Raw genomic sequence first — 18635 nt, forward strand, 5'->3', positions numbered from 1 at the left:
ACCTGTCCACAGTGCCAACACTTCTAGTGACTGGTTTTCTGACCGTGGTATTACTGTGCTTGATCGGCCAGCCGACTCGCCTGACCCGAACCCCATAGAGAATCTACGAGAGACACCAGACCCGACAATACAGACGAGCTGAAGGCCGCTATCAAAGCAACCCAGAACACCTCAGCAGTGCCACACGCTGATCGCCTCCATGCCACGCCGCATCGATGCAGTAATTCATGCAAAAGGATTAAAGCCCTGACCGAGTATCGAGTTCATTTCATACCATACTTTTCAGAAGGTCGACATTTCTGTATTATAAATTCTTTATTCGAACCTTTTGAGATACTGGATTTTGGATGTCCAAAAGCCGTAAGCCGTAATCTTCGAGATTTAAACAAAGGGGAAAAAAATAAAGTGAAGAAATCGAAATATTTCACTTTATGTCTAATGAATCTAGAATACATGAAAGTTCCACTTTTTGAATTCAATTACGGGGGAAAAAATGAACTTTTCCACGATATTCTAATTTCTTGACGTGCGTGTGTATATGTTTTTCATTCTTACGACACATTTTTAAAAATCCCTTTCTTTTTATGAATGAGCTGTTAAGGTAAAAACAATAAACTATTAGTACAAGTGGGAACATTAATATAGAAAATGAATCAACACCTTCTGTCCAGTCAGAACAAAGATTTCAACAGTACTGTGGTTTAAATCGCAATAATTCCCAATTGTCTTTTTTTTAATCCTATAATATTACATCTAACTGGTAGAGATCATCAAGGTAAAGAAAGTGAAGAATTACTTCCTGGATTGGTCTAGACTGAAAACGAGCCCTTACGGTATCAAAACTGGATGTACTAATGTCACAGATGAGCAGCTAATCATTTTTCCATGATAATCACTAAGCATCTGAATATCAGAGAGATGCTAAGATCAGGAACCGAGCATCCCTTTGATAGCAGGCTCTCTTTCAAGTCCTACATTTATCTGACCACATTCTGGCCTTCATTTATATTCTGGCCTGACTCACAATGCTGGGAGTCTTATTTTGCGAATCACTTGACAGCGCCTCTTACATGAATCACTAACAAGAAAATAGACACAAATTAAGAAGGAGGGGAAAAAAAGAAAAACTGTATTTAAAAAAAAAAAACGATAACTCTGATTTGTAGTCATCACATGAACGTCGAAGAGAAGCAGATTAGGATTTGGATTTTGCCAAGATCTACCAAGAGGTTCCCTAAGCATGAAAAGTGTTTAATGCTTAATTTAAATATAAAATATATACATTTCCACTGGTATCAAAATGAATATATTCATATTCAAATAAAAAGAGAAATATAAAATACATTGATGGCTCATGGCCTGGGTCGAGCCATTCTTAAGCGGTAAGCAGAACCCGGCTCTTACACTGAAGCACGGTGAGCCACTCGGGCTGGTTGTGGTGGACGATGGCTACGCAGATGGTGTTCAGGCCGACGAGGCTGAGCACTATCCAGTAGAAGCTGTCCGTCTTGACCATACGGCGGATGGAGAAGCGTAGCATGCGCTCTTTACGGCGCAGGTAGGCGGCGGGACCCCGTCTCACTGTGCGGATGTTCACCGGAGGCCTGGGCCCACCTGGGAAACACATGCACGCAAACACAGAGCCAAGGTCATGCTGTCACACCACGCAACATGATACACTATAGCACTGAAGGGTAGCGTTCATAAGATCTTAATAACAATTGACATCAATCTTTTATGATAACTCTTGCGTCAGTTCGGCGTTACAGCACTTTTGCGTTACAGGCTGACTTTTGCTTGAATGTCATGACAATTGACTTGCTGTGCTTTATGTATGTCAGAGTTAGGGTTTGTACAGGCGAATACATTCACTAAGACATTGGGGAGGATGGTAAGAAAGCAGATAGATGTACTTTGTAGTCTGAACATACTCTATTTCAGACTAGGCCCACGTAGGCAAGTCTCAACTTCATTTTTGCACATGGAAAAACCTCCAAGATGCTGCTGAAGAGCTGCTGTATACATACATGAGACGATATAAGGAGAGGTCTGCAGAAAGGACATGAGCTTCCATGCTACGCACTCTCAGTTCAAGAATCAGCAGTTTCCATCGAGCCACCAACTCTGGAGTACAGTGATACATTTTAACCACTGGTGCATCCTTAAATAGTGTAATATGATACACAGATTTATTATTTTTCACATTTACTGCATTGATTTACAGCCTAAAATATCATTTACAGCCTGTAAATGCTTCATGAAATACGATTGGAAGCTGTTGTTTATCAGCATTTATGTAGCTGCACTAATTGAAACAAAGTACAAAGTAGCAATATCGTGAATCAGTTTTTGATTTAACGATGGAGAAAAAATGACTAATCAACTAGTGGATTGTTTTTTCTTTTTTTTTTTTTTTGCTTTTTTCTGGAATTACTGGTCGAGTAGTGAAAATGAATAACTACATAATGGTGGTGATGTGATTGGATCAGCTTGCCGGATGAAGATAATCGGAAAGGTTGAACACTGCTCATCATGATGTCGGACCTTAAAGTTTCATATTTCTACCTACAAAGTTTTATGAATATCCACAACAGTGCCAGGACACAGGCCTATCTGTAAACTACTTATAAGGTTTTTATGAGAACCATCATCATCATCATCATCATCCAGTTCACTCAGCGCCAGAGTCAGCAGTTATAACGTTCTCACGTAAGCATCATAACAACTGTAAGAAATGACAGACAGCCTCTCAGCAGATTCCACCCCGAACTGTGTTAGGATGATCCCCAAAAATGCTGAATTATCAAAGGGACACTTCACTTCAATCTCAGCAGTATGCGTATAATACCACCTAAAGTGACATTCACATGGTTATAGCCTGGGAGGTGCAGTTGGACATCAAGAACCATCCCTGAACAAAGAGCTACGTGACTGTAATTATCATTCAGAAAGACTCACCATTTGGTGGGGTCACACCTGTAACAACCGTGAGAACGGAAAAGCGATCGCATCGAATGCTATCCTTAATTTCCATTTCGAATTAAACTTCATTTCCATCACATACAGAAAACCTGATTTGAAACACAGTATAAAATGATCCGAGCGGATATCATTCGGGGTTCACTCTGACTCTGACGAGCCCGAACGGAGTGCTCCGTGTACTTTGTCACTGCTGTGCTGCGATAAAGTTATTCTTCACTGAGATCTTCGACACCCTCTTCATTTTTTTTTTCTTACACGACCTTATGTCAAAAAGGAAAGCGAATCGATCTCGCGTGAGATTAAAAATTCCAAACGGGGTCTTAATTAAAGCCTGTTCAAATGCACTTTTAATAATGTTTATGCACGTTTATGTTGGATATCATGAAGAGCTTATGTCAGTGTTATGTAGACTTATTCACACTTATTTTGTAGGCAAAAATAAACTAGAAACCAAGCACAAAAGTCTTGCAGAAAGAAACTGAGAGAGAAAGAATGAGAAAAAAGACAGAGACACAGGCTCAGAGAGAGAGAGAGAGTGAGAGAGAGAGCATATGGATGTAGTCAAAGTGATGTTACTAACCAACTGTTGCGATTTCTGAATATTTGTCCTCTCCACGACGCCTCGCGTTTTTCTTGCTCGTGGCTCGCTTCAACACTTCAATGGAACGAAAAGGCGTAATTACTGCAGTGAACATATGAATATCACAACGTAAGACTCCAAACCAAAAGGCAATGTCTTTTTCACACAGCCTCGTTTCGTGCTCCTGTCGGGACCAGCTCGCAAACGTGAAAGACGCGAGTGACCTTTTTTTTTCTTTCTGCAAAAGCCTGAATGCAGAGGCCGAACAAAGGCACACCACATCGGTGGGCATGTGAAAAACGGAAAAGGATCATTGCTGTGGTGACTGGAATGGCTGCAACGAGAGAGCGACCATCGCCGGTGCGCCTTACGAGCCGTAGCGTCCTGCTGCTGGGGCTCGGGCTTGGGCTCTGAATGTATACAGAGCTGATCGTCGGGAAGAAGCAGTAGTCTTTACCAATCGTGTGATCTCATGACCATTCTAATATAAACCACGATGGTGTTTTTTTTTATGTGCGGTTATTTAAAAAAAAAATATTATTCATGGGAAAGCCAATGTTAGAAAGACATGTGTTTCTATCTATCACATGCTGTCTTGTATCTTGCTCTACTTGGGACTAGCTCACAAATAGTTCAGATGTAATTGAGCTGTTTTTACTGTAAACTGTAAATGGGAAAATACACTATATATGGTATGTAGGGAATAATACACTAGGGGGCATGCTGTTATAGGAAAATAATCAGCGATAGGGTCGCGTGGTGCATCCTGATGTAAGGCGGAGTTACTGTTAACACCCCAATGTTGATTATTTTCCTACACCAGCACATCCTGAAGTGTTTTATTCTTCTGCTGGTAGTGGTGGCTTGGGGGCAGTGGTGGTGGTGGTGATGGCTTGGGGGCAGTGGTGGTGGTGGTGGCTTGGGGGGCAGTGGTGGTGGTGGTAGTGGTGGCTTGGGGGCAGTGGTGGTGGCTTGGGGGAAATGGTGGTGGTGGTGGCTTAAGGGCAATGGTGGTGGTGGCTTGGGGGCAGTGGTGGTGGTGGTGATGGCTTGGGGGCAGTGGTGGTGGTGGTGGCTTGGGGGGCAGTGGTGGTGGTGGTGGTAGTGGTGGCTTGGGGGCAGTGGTGGTGGCTTGGGGGCAGTGGTGGTGGCTTAGGGGCAATGGTGGTGGTGGCTTGGGGGCAGTGGTGGTGGTGGTGGCTTGGGGGAAGTGGTGGTGGTGGTGGCTTGGGGCAGTGGTGGTGGTAGTGGCTTGGGGGCCATGGTGGTGGTGGTGGTGGTAGCTTGGGGTCAGTGTTGGTGGTGGTGGCTTGGGGGCAGTGGTGGTGGTGGTGGTGGTGGCTTGGGGGCAGTGGTGGTGGCTTGGGGGAAGTGGTGGTGGTGGTGGCTTGGGGGTGGTGGTGGCTTGGGGGCAGTGTTTGTGGTGGTGGCTTGGGGCAGTGGGCAGAAGGTCGGGGGTTCAATCCTCTACTTTGCCAAGCTGCCACTGTTGGGCCCTTGAGCAAGGCCCTTAACCCTCTCTGCTCCAGGGGGCGCTGTATCATGACTGACCCTGTGCTCTGATCCCAGCCTACAAACATGCTGGATATACAAAAAGAAAAATTTCACTGTGTTGTAATGCATATGTGGCTAATAAAGACTCCTTATCATTATGAAACAGGAATTTGCCAATAATTACATGGTTTTTTTTCTTTTTCTTCTATTTTCATTTCTTATGTCTTCCAAACAAGTTCCTATTATCACTTTTTTCTTTAATCTGTTTGTTAAAAGTCCTTCTATTAAGTCTTAGATTAATGAACACATTCATATTAGATAGAAAATGAATCAAGCCCCATTTGACCAATCAGATTTCAGAATTCGGCAACACCGTGCTATAATAAAGCAATAAGCCGCTCAAGAACGTGCGCTGCAGTCATCTTATCCTACGTAAGGGTGTTTCGCTTAGCACGGTTTGACCAAAGCAAAGCAAAGCGAAACGAAGTTTCAATAAAATGACGAAGAAAACGACAAGCTAAAATCCCGTGTTCAATAAAGAATTCAACTGATTATGATTCACTAGTATAAACAATCCTTCCGTGATGCAGCGTCGTCGGTAAACGGGGAGCGTTGGTTGCTAAGCAACATAACAGGCAAACGTTACGACGTCCTATCCACCGATGGACGTGACACGTTAATACAGAATCCAATTCTTGCGATTAATAACGTTTGAGGAAGGGTTAATACTATTTGTGCTCTATATATGTAGAAGTCACGTATACGCTTTGTACTTTGGTGTTCCAAGTGTTAGAAAATCTCTCCTACGTACGCTGAGAAGAGGAAGGTCCAGCGAACCTTTTAGAAAATAAATACATTACGACTCAAAGGGTAAAATTAATATAATAGCACCGTCAGGACGATGTGTCTCACTGCGAATATAAATGCAGTAAAGCGTTTTACAGCGCAGGAGTAATTTAACTGGAGATGCATACTTATGTCTATTTGTTTATTGGTTGTAATATGTGTGTGTGTGAGTGCACTGAACAAAAAGGCACATTAATACATGAATAATAAACCTCATACCCTCTAATGCAGACCTTCCGGAGTTTTTATTCTCCTCTGCGAGCATCACTTCCTCTGTGGAGAGAAAGAGAAAAGAAACGTAATGACACTAAGCGCAGACCGTTTTGAATAGTGAGCAATGTCAAAGCGAAATGCCAAAGTGGCTGGTGTTTGGAGTCCATCATTCGAGACTGATTAAAGTTCTCTGTACCAGAATGCCGCTTAAATCTGATCCCTTGCACTGTAGAAAACAATGACTATACAGAGCGGGTGTCTCACATACACACACACACACACACACACAAACACACACTAGCACACTCCAGTCTGTGAGTCAGGCTCACCTCTTTGCTAACCCTTATCTGCGTGGGAGAGCGAGTTTGCCATGCAGCTCCTACAGAAGAGCAGAGGCTTCACAGAGCCGCTGTGTTTCCACACACTGCCGCTTACCTGCTTGCTCGGCTCAGGTGGGAGGCTGGATCGAGTCGTACCAAGGGTGGCGTAGGCAACTAAACTGGGAGGCCTTTTAGCGGAACTAAAAGGTTCACACTCGGTAAACTTGGGAGTAGTGGGAGACCATACGACTCGCTTTCATGGGATTGATTGATTCACTGATTGATTGAAATACTGTACATCCTTTTAGTTAAAATAACTAATAATAATAATAATAAAAAGCGTGTTCTCTGGACTGATTAGGACTTTTTGGCTTCGGTACAAAGTGCAGTGTTTTGCAAAAACCCAACACTGCTCATCATCCTGAGAACGCACTGAAGCACGTTTATGGAAGCAGTAACCAATCAGGTTGCGCGTTTGTCCTTGCGTATTGGTTGCTTCGTTGACTTGTCTTTACTCTTCATCAACTGCCTATTTGACAATAATAGACAATGTACATAATAGACAATGCGAATGATAGCGTTTAAGGTCTTTGCCATATTTTTGCCTTATTTTATTTTCATAAATTGTCTGGATTTTTGGAAGTAAGGACATTTGCAGCACGTACTATATCATGGGTGAACGGTATACTATAAAGCACACGAAGGCTCAAAATAGCAAATGGGATAAATATGAAATACCGTACCTGCTCGGTCAATCCATGCACGGTAGCCATTAAGCTCCCTCTCCACCTGCTGCTGTCGTCTAAGCTTCATGAAGGCTCGTCGGTTCTCCACACGCTCTCTTTCTTTAGCAAACTCACTATGGGGAACAGGACACACGTCAAACACCAGGACAACTTCAAACACAAACGCAAACAACAACAAATAAATGAGCAGTGATTTGACTTTGAGAGTTTGACTTTATTAATGACTTACTATTACTGGGCATTGACAGCACATTTGATCTTTCTCTAAATGTTAGTCACAGAAAGACATGTCCTTTCCGACTGCGGATTATGCGGGTGAGAAAAATACTGATTCTTGTTTACAGTGCCTTACATACGTTTTCAGCCCCCTTTAAGTTGTCTATATTGTGTAGTGTTCCAACCTAGAACGGAAATGGATTTAATTGAGATTATACTGTATATAATAACTAGCGGAGGTTATCCAGCTGACTGTGTACAGAGGAGAAGCAACCAAGAAGCCAAGAGTAACTCTGAAAAAGCTGAAGGGATCTACACCTCAGATGAAAGAAGCTGTTAATAGGACAAACTATAGCATGGACACTCCACAAAGCTGGGCTTTATGGAAGACTGGAAAGCCATAGGACATCCTGTTTAGAGTTGCATGGTGGAGACTCAGCAAACATTTGGAAAGTGAACTTCTGTGAACTTTTTAGCCTTGGTTCAAATGCTACGTTTGGCCAAAAAAACCAAAACAATACTACTCATCATCCCTACAGTGAAGCACGCTGGTGGTCGCATCATCTGGAAAGTTACCCTTGGCCTCTTAGTTGCATATTGGTTGCAGACATATTTCCAAGGATTGACGCCATTAGCTAAAAAGAGCATGTTACATTTGTCCTGTTAGAGAAACAGGAGTATGTTCTGTGAGGTTCTCACCCTGAAAGGACACCAAGCACCAGGTTTAGCACGAAGAAGGAGCCAATAATGATGAGGGGAATGAAGTATATCCAGTTCCACGTGGGACCCAGCGCATCATTAGTCTAAGGACATATCGGACAACAGACGTGTTATTAGCCTACTTTCATTAGACTGATGGACAGTCCAAAACAACCAAAGCCAAAAAAAAAATAAATCACCAGGCCAAGGTCGTACCAGAACAATATTTAATTCACACAAACAGTATCTCTTAAATGACATAATAATGAGGTGTTGTTTACTGGACTATCAGACATCTGCTGCGACGCTATAAAAAATGGTGTTGAGTACAGTAAAGCAGTACAGTAGTTTGTGCTTTAAACATAAGAAGGAGTTGAAATTCAGTGTAATCAGAACAAAAAGATCCATCCACCCTCACACAGTGAGTCTGATGAACCTGTGTTGGTGTAGGTCTCCTGACAGCATAACAGCTCTTTCTCCCTCATAAACAAACATCATCAGCGCACTGAACTTCAGTAACATGATGTTTTTCATTATATAAAAATATTGATATACTTCATATCTAAGGACCATTCACAGAGATACTCTGTAGATTGTTGCTGGAATTAAAAAAAATGTTTTTTTTTTTTTTTTCTTCTTTTTATCAGAAAATCTTGACTACTTCATATTTTAACCTGCACCTGAGAATAACAACCCAAGTGTAGTTATAAAACGGTGCATTTGTTAGCTTCATAAAAAACGCCGCATGGGACATTCATTAGTTTAAGGACATATGGGAGAACAGAGGTATGATTAGCCTAATTTCTGGAATCCGATGGAACGTCCAAAATGGTAAATGCCAAAAACACACCAAGGTCACACCAGAATCTCTAGTATCAAATGATCTCAAACTGACACAGTATCACAGAACTCCAATCACACTAAATATCGAGAAGGTTAAGGTTAGTATTAAGGGTGGAGATATATAGTTTGTACCATACGACCCCATCTGATCACATCATTCACACTTGTTTAACGTCACATTTGATTTATTATGAGATAAACCAAAATCTGCTAGATCTTCAGACCTCCCGTAACACGATGAGATTTTACTGAACAGAAGAGCGGCGTTTATTGTGCCGAATGCCATACCAAACGTAGGCAGACAAAAGGGTGAGCAAAATCCAACGGGACAAAGAAAATCAGCAAATATGACAAGAGATCCAAAATACCAGAACAAGAAATAACAAACAGCTCAGAACCGCAGACGATAAAACAGGCGAGACTTCGCAACGCATACCTGGAAACTAATGTTTATACTGTATACTAGCTCTGAATGAGGAAGGGCTGGGAATCAGGTGAGCTCGGTATCCTGGAAGTGGGTTAGTACTCAGGTGATGGAGGCCTCTGGTGTTGTGGAGTGAGTTTTTCTGTAACTACAAATTACACATTACTTGGACAGATGTGCGGGGGTTGTGTGCTCGGGTGGAGTTTGCCTAAAGCGGAAGAATTTCAATTTTGACCTTGAACTGAGAGCCATTTTGCCCGCTGTTCTACCGAGACACTGAATGAATAAATGAATGATAAGTAGGATCCTTTCCGCATCCCGTTCATGACAGGCCTTAATACTGCATATTCACGACTCATTAGACTACTGTTAGATATTTATTTAAAACTGGGTCTTTTTCCTCATTCATATATCATTATATTAATCTAAAATGCATTTTATCGTGCTTTACTTTTATGCCAAATGTATTGCAACTAACAGCGGGGGTGGTGGTGGTGGGGGGGGGGGGGGGGTGATAGAATGCCATTTCAGTCCGTATTTTCTATCACCTGATTATATTATGTTTGGATTTAGAACAATTCTAGACACAACTAAGTTCTATACAATAACAATCGGGCGAAATGAATTAAGTTAAGCTCCGGTGTAGCGTGGCTGTAAATGCAGAGGATGTTCCCTGCATAAATCTGAACATAAATTGCTACCTTAAACGATCGATTCTGAAAACGGTCCATAGTTTATCGCTCAAAATGACCGGACCTTTCATGAACGTTCGTACGTTATCTAGGTTTAAAAAGTGATCCTAAGTAAAAGTTGTAGGGTGGTTAATGACCAAACCGCCGCGGTGAGGGTGGTGGTGGTTGTGTGTGGGGGGGCAATTGAGGAAGTGAAATTGATATAATTATATAAGATAATATAACATAATAATAATATATATAATTTTACATGCTTAAATTAAATAAAAACCTAAATATATAAAAATTAAATGAGGCTGTATTTGAGCAATTCCATCATCGGAACAACTCAATACAGCCTTGTTGGGTCGTGTTGTTGCAATGAGAAACAGCCTGGGGGTGCTGTGGGATACGGTATTGTGATCGCACGCAAGGGGAGAAGGAGAATTAGTGGATAATAAAGAGATGGTGTTAAACACGGTCGCGCGTTTCTCTGACGAATACTTTATTTCTTTTACGGGTGTCGTATACCACAAGCCTATAAAACTTTGAAAGAAATACCAGTAGGACGGTAACCTAAATAAATTGTTAAAAATCGTCATATTAAATAAAATTAAGAAACGCGGCTGGGTGACGCCTTTTTCCCCCACAAAGCCGACATATGGCTTCGTCCAAATGTATTGGATCACCTCTCATTAGGCGCGAATCCAAAATGTTCCCAGATCGCCGATGTAACATTTGGTTTCCCAAGATCCATCGCAGCGGCAGAACCCGAAGCGAAATCGCAGAATTCGCCTGACTGGATTTTGCTGCTCAAACAAACCCGGCCCAAACTAACAGACACCACCATAAAAGGCTTTTGATTATGATTACGAAATTTGCGTATTAACATAAAATCTCCCGCTATATGGTAGGCTATAAATACAAATGAATATCGCAACTGGTATTATTATTACACTCGTATACAGAATGTTGTACATGTCATAGTGTCCACTCAAGCAGAAACATTAACGTTGCGTGTCATTTGACAATACCGCAGGTAGCACTCCACCACCGTGGTGGCAAACTACCACCGTCATGGCCACAGTCACAGATTTATATAAGTGATGCAAGCTTACATTGTAGAGAACAGCAGTCCAGCCCTCCATGGTGATACACTGGAACACGGTGAGCACTGCAAAGAGGATGTTGTCGAACTGAGTGATGCCATCGTTCGGCCCAATCCACGAGCCATTACAGTCGTATTTCTCCGGACACCTGCGTACGCCGCAGGCAAACTCCACTTCGGAGGAGTCCACTGTCTCGTTATCTGATGGCAATACAAACCCACTCAGCGAAAAAAAAAAAAAAAAACATCTCACAACACAAAAATGGAAAATTTCCTACATGGAAAATTTTGGAAAATGGAAAATTTTCAGCTCTATCTCCAATCTGCTTTAATTCTCATTCACTATTATATTATTTAATGACGATCCTAACCAAGGATGTCCAGTTGGGGAAGGCAGGTGTGGTGCAGCTTGCCGCTGTAGAACTCCAGGCCGATGATAGCGAACATCAGGATAGCAAAGAACAGCAGGAGGCCGATCTGCAGCAGAGGAACCATCGCCTTGATGATGGACTTCAGAACAATCTGCAAACCTGATGTTACACATGGAACTCTTACTTCAACACCATCACAAAATCTGTCGCAGGTATGGATAATTGTAATAATTTATCATACAAATTATATTTACAACAACAACTACTACTACTACTACTACTACTAATATTCATTATTATTTAAAATAATATCTTTTATTTACAAAGAGAACATCTTAGGTTTCCAAACATTCATCTTCCAAATATTTTAATATTATATTTAATGGACGGTTTTTATATACAGTTTTGATTGCTTTGTTGTCATATGGCCCAGTTCATGATTATGTACGTAATAAAACACAGCATGGTCTGCGGTTGTAGGAAAATAACAACGTTAGTAATAACACCTCACATCTTATATACCGTACCAATTTGCCACCGAATTACATTTCTTTTTATTTAAAGAATGACATACTTTTTTATGGATTTTTTAGTTACATTTAATGTTGCGAAACGTCCCCAAGACAAGTTAGTTAATTTTATCACTTACATTATAGCAGCTATAAACAGTCAATATGGATCCAGTTGTCCAAGATGCTTGGAAATATCCTACCAGCCGATTTCCTTTAACACTTGCGCAACAAGCACCGGCTATTGATTCGATTTAGATTTCATGAGACTTTTGGACAGCACTGGAGATACGGTGTTATTATATACAGTCATGATGCAATGTATTCGCGAAGGCACAAAGGCGATTACAGCCTGAAATTCAAAGACACTAGCTCCTGTGTTTGGTGTGGCCGCTGATGAAGGTGGCTGGCTTATTATGAAGATCAATGATAAGATATTCTAAGGTGGGCTATTTATAGTGAGCAGGATGTAATTGTTATTAATGAAAGAAACCAGAGAATGAGCTCTCAGTGAGAGAATTCCTCAGGATGCTCGGGATTCATTAGAAAGCCAGTCTGAACCAAATGCTCAGGATTCATATGACTAGTTTGAGGTATGCACTGAGGATTTGTAACTAACCCACTCGAAACCTTTTCAACGGTTAATTCCACTGGTTCCAATTGGACAGATTGCTGTTTTGGGCAAAGTTGACCAAAGAAAGTTGAACACATTTTTCTTCCGAAAAATTGAACATTCAGGAGTGCAGCATTATATCTGGGCAGGCAGGCTTACGGGTTTATTAACCAGAACTGGATTGTGAGAAGTGGGCATTCCTCTACCTGCAACTAAGATCATTACTGTCTTTAGAGAATCGCTGCTTCTCGGTTCACTGTGCCAGAGATACTTGAATAAACCAAGACTCATACTGAAAAATCTAGCTTAGTCTGACCAGCAAGTAGCTGCCAAAACACTGGCCAAGTCGGTCAAACTGCCAGACCATGTTTGGGAGAATTAAATAAATAAATAAAACTAATTATAAAATAGTTGAAACTAAATTGATTACTAAATGTGTGAGATTTTCCTAATGACCACACTTTTGTCTATTATACTAATAGAAATTAGTAGCTTTAGTAATTCAGTTTCTACCAACACTTACCAGCTGGTAAAGATGGTCTTCCAGTTTGACCTGCTCAGCCTTTGCTAGTCAGTCTAGTAGCCAGTCAAGATAAGTTGCCTTTCCAATTTGCATAACCATGCATATTCATCAATTGCAGCCATTTTCATGTACGGGTAAAGATGTGATGTTTGCTCAAGACTGTTGGGAGTTTATTGGGAATTAAGAGCATATTTGAACAATTTATTATTCGACTTGGATCGTATTTTCAAGGTTTAAACGATACGTTCGTGGGTACGCTTGAGCTAGACACATAGAGTTCATTAAATAACTTTGAGACGCTTACTGGGAATTCCTGAGACGAGTTTGAGAGGTCTCAGGACTCGCACTGCTCTCAGAGTCCTCAGGTCCACTGGGATGTTCATGTGAGCTCCAGCAGTGGCCAAGATCCTGTGTTCAGCACAATAAATCGCACACACACACACACACACACACACACACACACATACACACATACAGATGCCTCATCACTGACCTATTTTCGAATACTTCACACCAAAACCAGGAATACAAAAATGACCAACATGCACTTGCAAATTCATGTTTTTGACCAAATTCATATCAGGGTTTAAAGGTTACAACCCCCCAGCCCCCCCCCAGCCCCCCCCGACCAAAAAACAGTTCCTCAAGGGTTCTTAAAATACAACGCCACCCCGAAATACATTAAATATTAAAATATTTGTGAAATGTTTAGTGTTTTTTGTGTTCACTTGTTGGTCGGTACTATATTTTCACCAATCATGTGAAAAGAGACCAGATGTCGATCACGTTAATGTCGAAGCAGGACATTGTATCAGAGTTATAATGGAGTTTTAAAAAATTTCAAGGCTCCAACCAGTTTAAAACGGTTACATGTGAAAAAATGAAAGATTATAGAATGAATACATAAATAGAGGAGGTTAACAGGAATCCCAGCATGATTAGAATATATACAGCACCCCCAAGTAAAACAAAGGATGCTATATAAATGTATAAATGTGCATCATCATTTTTCGGAGGTTCCGTTAATAGCAGGTTAGCGATAAATTCATGCAAAACATGACTCCCCATCTGATTAGCATTTAATTACCAATCTTTCACCAATGTGTCTTCGTCCTTTGAGTAAACAGTGTAAGTACAGATCTCCTGTATAACCAAACAACAACTCTATCTAGACATCCATCATATCTTTCATAACACCACGTGTAAATAAACATGATTGTGAGTACAGTGAGGAGAAGTGAAGCGGCTGTAGAGAACAGAGAGGGAATGAGGTACAGAGGTAGAGAATGAGCGCATGCTGAGTGGGAGCAATAAGAAAAAGGCTGAGTGCGGGGGCGTCGAAGGGTGTTCAAGGCTCTGAACGAACGCCGTTGAGTGAAAATCTGCCAGTCTCGAGGTTACGAATCCAACCGGAACATCGTGTATGGTTGGTATTCAAGGAAACGGCTGTGCGGTACACCAAGGCCACGAGTCACCAACAGATCAAAGCAACTGGTGAACAGATTTCATTGCATAATCTGAAGAACCGGGGTAATATGCTAATTTTCTTCAAAGCAAAAATTGGATTTGAAAAACACATGCCAATAGACAATACTTTTTGCTACTGTATAAGCTATTCACGCATATATACTAAATCCAGTCTTCACTGTCATACTGTATGTATAGCTTGGGAAGACTCTGTGATTCTACCAACAAATGAAATCCATAATAAAAGGGGGCAGGGGGAAGCTTTTAGGTGAACACCTAATAAAAAAATATATTCTGAGATATCCATTAAAAAGCATTCAATAATAATTCCATCTCAATGACTGGAGATTTGTTGGTCTGTAAGTAAACAGAGGTCAGGCTGCTCACAATTCTAATACAGAACCAAATAAAGTCTATAAGAAATGCTTGGAGACTCTTCGGAGAGGCATTCAAACACCACCAGCTCAATCCCACTGAGCGTACATATGCTTAACACTCGAGAATTATTTTTTGGGGACTCCTTCGAAATGATCTGTGCCAGCACGTAGTCTTTGATGAAGCTTGCCCTGGAGAAAATAACAGCACTGAGGCGCTGATTTACAGTAAAAACACATAATAAAAAACACATTAATAATCAAACCTCTGTCCTGGAGTTGTTCTGAAACCTCATAGGTCTTCATGATGCTGCCGGTTTAGGTATGTTCTCTAACAAATTCTGAGGCCTTCCAGGAACAGGAGTATTCATGTTGAGATCATGTGACACTTTAATTGTACACAAGTCGACTTCATTTAACCAATTATGTGAATTCTGATGGTAACTGCACCAGAAGCAATTTCAGGTTTTCACAGCAATGGGCGTGAATACTTGTGCAAAAAAATACTTTTTTGTTTTTATAACTATATTGAATCGTTGAGCCTCACTTGATCGGGGTCCTCAGGTTCAACACTTTCACTTGATCTAGAGCCTCGGCTTTGACTCTGCCTTACTTAAGGTATGTAGATCCTTGGATTCAATTCTGCCTCGCTTAATCTAGATCCTCGGAATCGACTCTTCTTCACATGAACTAGATTCTCGGATTCAGCTCTGCCTTGCTTGATCTATATCCTCAGATTCAACTCATTTGATGTAGATACTCCAATCCAACTCTTACTCACTTGTTGTGTATATTCAGATTGAACCCTACCACACTGCTAGAGAAAGATCAAGATCCCTTGCATTCGTCTATAGCTCATGTGGATTCTCAGATTCTACCCTGACACACGTGAGCTACATCCTCAGATCGACTCAGATCTAGATCTTTGGATTTGGCTCTCCATCATTTACTCTAGACCCTCATATTTGACTGTAGCTCACCAGATCTTTGTATTTGACTTTCCCTTACTTGATCTATATCATTAGACTCAACAATGTGCCACTTGATCTAGATCCTCAGATTTGGCTCTGCCTAAATTGATCAAGATTCTCAGATTCGATTGTGCATCAATTGATCTAGATCCTCAGCTTCAACACTCCCTCACTTGATGTGGATCCTCAGATTCATCACTGCCTCACTTGATCTGGATCCTCAGATTCAACACCGCCTCACTTGATTTGGATCCTCAGATTCATCACTGCCTCACTTGATCTGGATCCTCAGATTCAACACTGCCTCACTTGATCTGGATCCTCAGATTCAACACCGCCTCACTTGATTTGGATCCTCAGATTCAACACTCCCTCACTTGATGTGGATCCTCAGATTCATCACTGCCTCACTTGATCTGGATCCTCAGATTCAACACCGCCTCACTTGATTTGGATCCTCAGATTCAACTCTACCTCACTTGATCTAGATCCTCAGATTCAACACTCCCTCACTTGATCTGGATCCTCAGATTCAACACCGCCTCACTTGATCTGGATCCTCAGATTCAACAATGCCTCACTTGATCTGGATCCTCAGATTCAACACTACCTCACTTGATCTGGATCCTCAGATTCATCACTGCCTCACTTGATCTGGATCCTCAGATTCATCAGTACCTCACTTGATTTGGATCCTCAGATTCAACACTACCTCACTTGATCTGGATCCTCAGATTCATCACTGCCTCACTTGATCTGGATCCTCAGATTCAACACTACCTCACTTGATTTGGATCCTCAGATTCAACAATGCCTCACTTGATTTGGATCCTCAGATTCAACAATGCCTCACTTGATCTGGATCCTCAGATTCAACATTACCTCACTTGATTTGGATCCTCAGATTCAACAATGCCTCACTTGATGTGGATCCTCAGATTCATCACTGCCTCACTTGATGTGGATCCTCAGATTCAACACTCCCTCACTTGATCTGGATCCTCAGATTCAACACCGCCTCACTTGATTTGGATCCTCAGATTCAACACCGCCTCACTTGATCTGGATCCTCAGATTCATCACTGCCTCACTTGATTCGGATCCTCGGATTTGACTCTTCCTTACTTCTAGTTTGTTTTGATAAAAACATCTGACAAATGTGTCACTCTAATGTAAATAAAAATGTAGAAATGATTTTCTACATTGATGCGAGTCAATTCAGTATCCATGGCAACATGCTGAACACTGAATGACCAGTTGTTCATTGTTGGTGCAGAAAAGATGTTGTTATTGGTTTATTTTGCTTGGCCCTGATCCACCTTCATCTAAATCTGTCCACGTTTTTTCAGCCCGTAATGAATTTGATTTGTATGTGACCACAATATTTGTTTTTTTCCTACGTAATAGAAAAGACATGTTAAACTTTCAGTCTAGCTAAAATCTAGACAATCAAATTAGACAGCATTCTTAAATGTGTAAATGCAATGTGCGCTCACTGGCTTACAACAGAACCCTGGTTTTTATTGAAAAAGAAAGAGTTTCATGCTATATGCCTAGGTCGAACAGCACACAAAGACCCAAGCTGAATAAAAAACTGAATTAAAGCAGACTTTGCAAGGATACCTGGTACATGCTGATCATAATCGCAGCAGTAAAGCAAAAGAAGTGAAAGGATAATAGAGTGCTAGGTTTAAGAGAGTTCTCATGCTAATTTTAATTGCCATGTGACAGCTTAGTTGTACAGTGATGTCTGAACCACACACACCATGGAAACACACACACCATGGAAACGCACACACCATGGCTCCTCCAACCTGATATTGATACCTTAAAATGTATTCTTGGTGGAAGATAGAGTAGAACATTGGCTCTATACTTTAATAGATATCATTTATTTGCGTCACATCCACCCATGTGACTCCTGAATTTCCAGACTATAACTCACATGATCCTCAACCTGCGACCTCATTACAATCAATGATTACTCAAGACGCTCACCTGTTTGCAATTACACTACTCCCTTTAAATAACCTGGAGTCTAACCTGGACTTGTGATGTCGAAACCAACGTTGTGTTGTGAGGGTTCCAAGCTTTGGTTATCTGCTCTTTTCGATTTTTTTTTTTAACTATAATTTCCTTATTTAGTGTGTAGTTTATTTCTGTTTGCTGAACAGTTGACCGTATTTGTGCTTCACGTTTCTGAGTTTTGCCTAACCCTTTGGTTTCTTTGCTACATTGGTTGCAGTAAAACCAGGAAACCTGCACTCGTGTTTGTCTGTCCACTTCAATGACAATTAAGAATCAGGACAGAATTAATCATGCGTAACCATCGACATTGAGAATGAGGTTAAATGGGATTGAGGATTGAAGCTTTTATTAGTAAGTTAAGTAAAATTACCCACAGGACAATGCACATGTGCATTGGTTCCTATTGGGCAATGCATGTATCCATTGGTTCCCATTGAAAATGCATGAATCCATTGGTTCCCATTGGACAATGTATGCATCCGTTGGTTTCCATTGGACAAGACATTAATACATTGTTTTCAATTGGACAATGTATGTATCCATTGGTTTCCATTGGACAAGACATGTATCCATTGGTTGCCATTGGACATTGCATGTATCCATTGGTTCCCATTGAAAATAAATGTACTGTATCCAT

At 41.1% G+C, this 18635-nt stretch overlaps 1 protein-coding gene across 1 annotated transcript in view; it reads right to left on the bottom strand.

Annotated features, from left to right (window-relative positions):
* cacna1eb (calcium channel, voltage-dependent, R type, alpha 1E subunit b) overlaps nucleotides 1–18635 on the bottom strand; it is a 78887-nt gene that overhangs the window by 42859 nt on the left and 17393 nt on the right. The window contains exons 4-11 of the mRNA XM_017471318.3: nucleotides 13463–13566; nucleotides 11514–11672; nucleotides 11153–11343; nucleotides 8097–8200; nucleotides 7179–7294; nucleotides 6122–6175; nucleotides 3563–3637; nucleotides 1405–1614 (exon numbers count right to left, since the gene is read on the bottom strand). Coding sequence (XP_017326807.2) covers nucleotides 1405–1614; nucleotides 3563–3637; nucleotides 6122–6175; nucleotides 7179–7294; nucleotides 8097–8200; nucleotides 11153–11343; nucleotides 11514–11672; nucleotides 13463–13566 — 1013 coding nt within the window. The remainder of the gene's footprint in view (nucleotides 1–1404; nucleotides 1615–3562; nucleotides 3638–6121; nucleotides 6176–7178; nucleotides 7295–8096; nucleotides 8201–11152; nucleotides 11344–11513; nucleotides 11673–13462; nucleotides 13567–18635) is intronic.

This window comes from Ictalurus punctatus, chromosome 7 (genome assembly GCF_001660625.3).
Source record: "Ictalurus punctatus breed USDA103 chromosome 7, Coco_2.0, whole genome shotgun sequence".
Taxonomy (NCBI): Eukaryota; Metazoa; Chordata; class Actinopteri; order Siluriformes; family Ictaluridae; genus Ictalurus; species Ictalurus punctatus.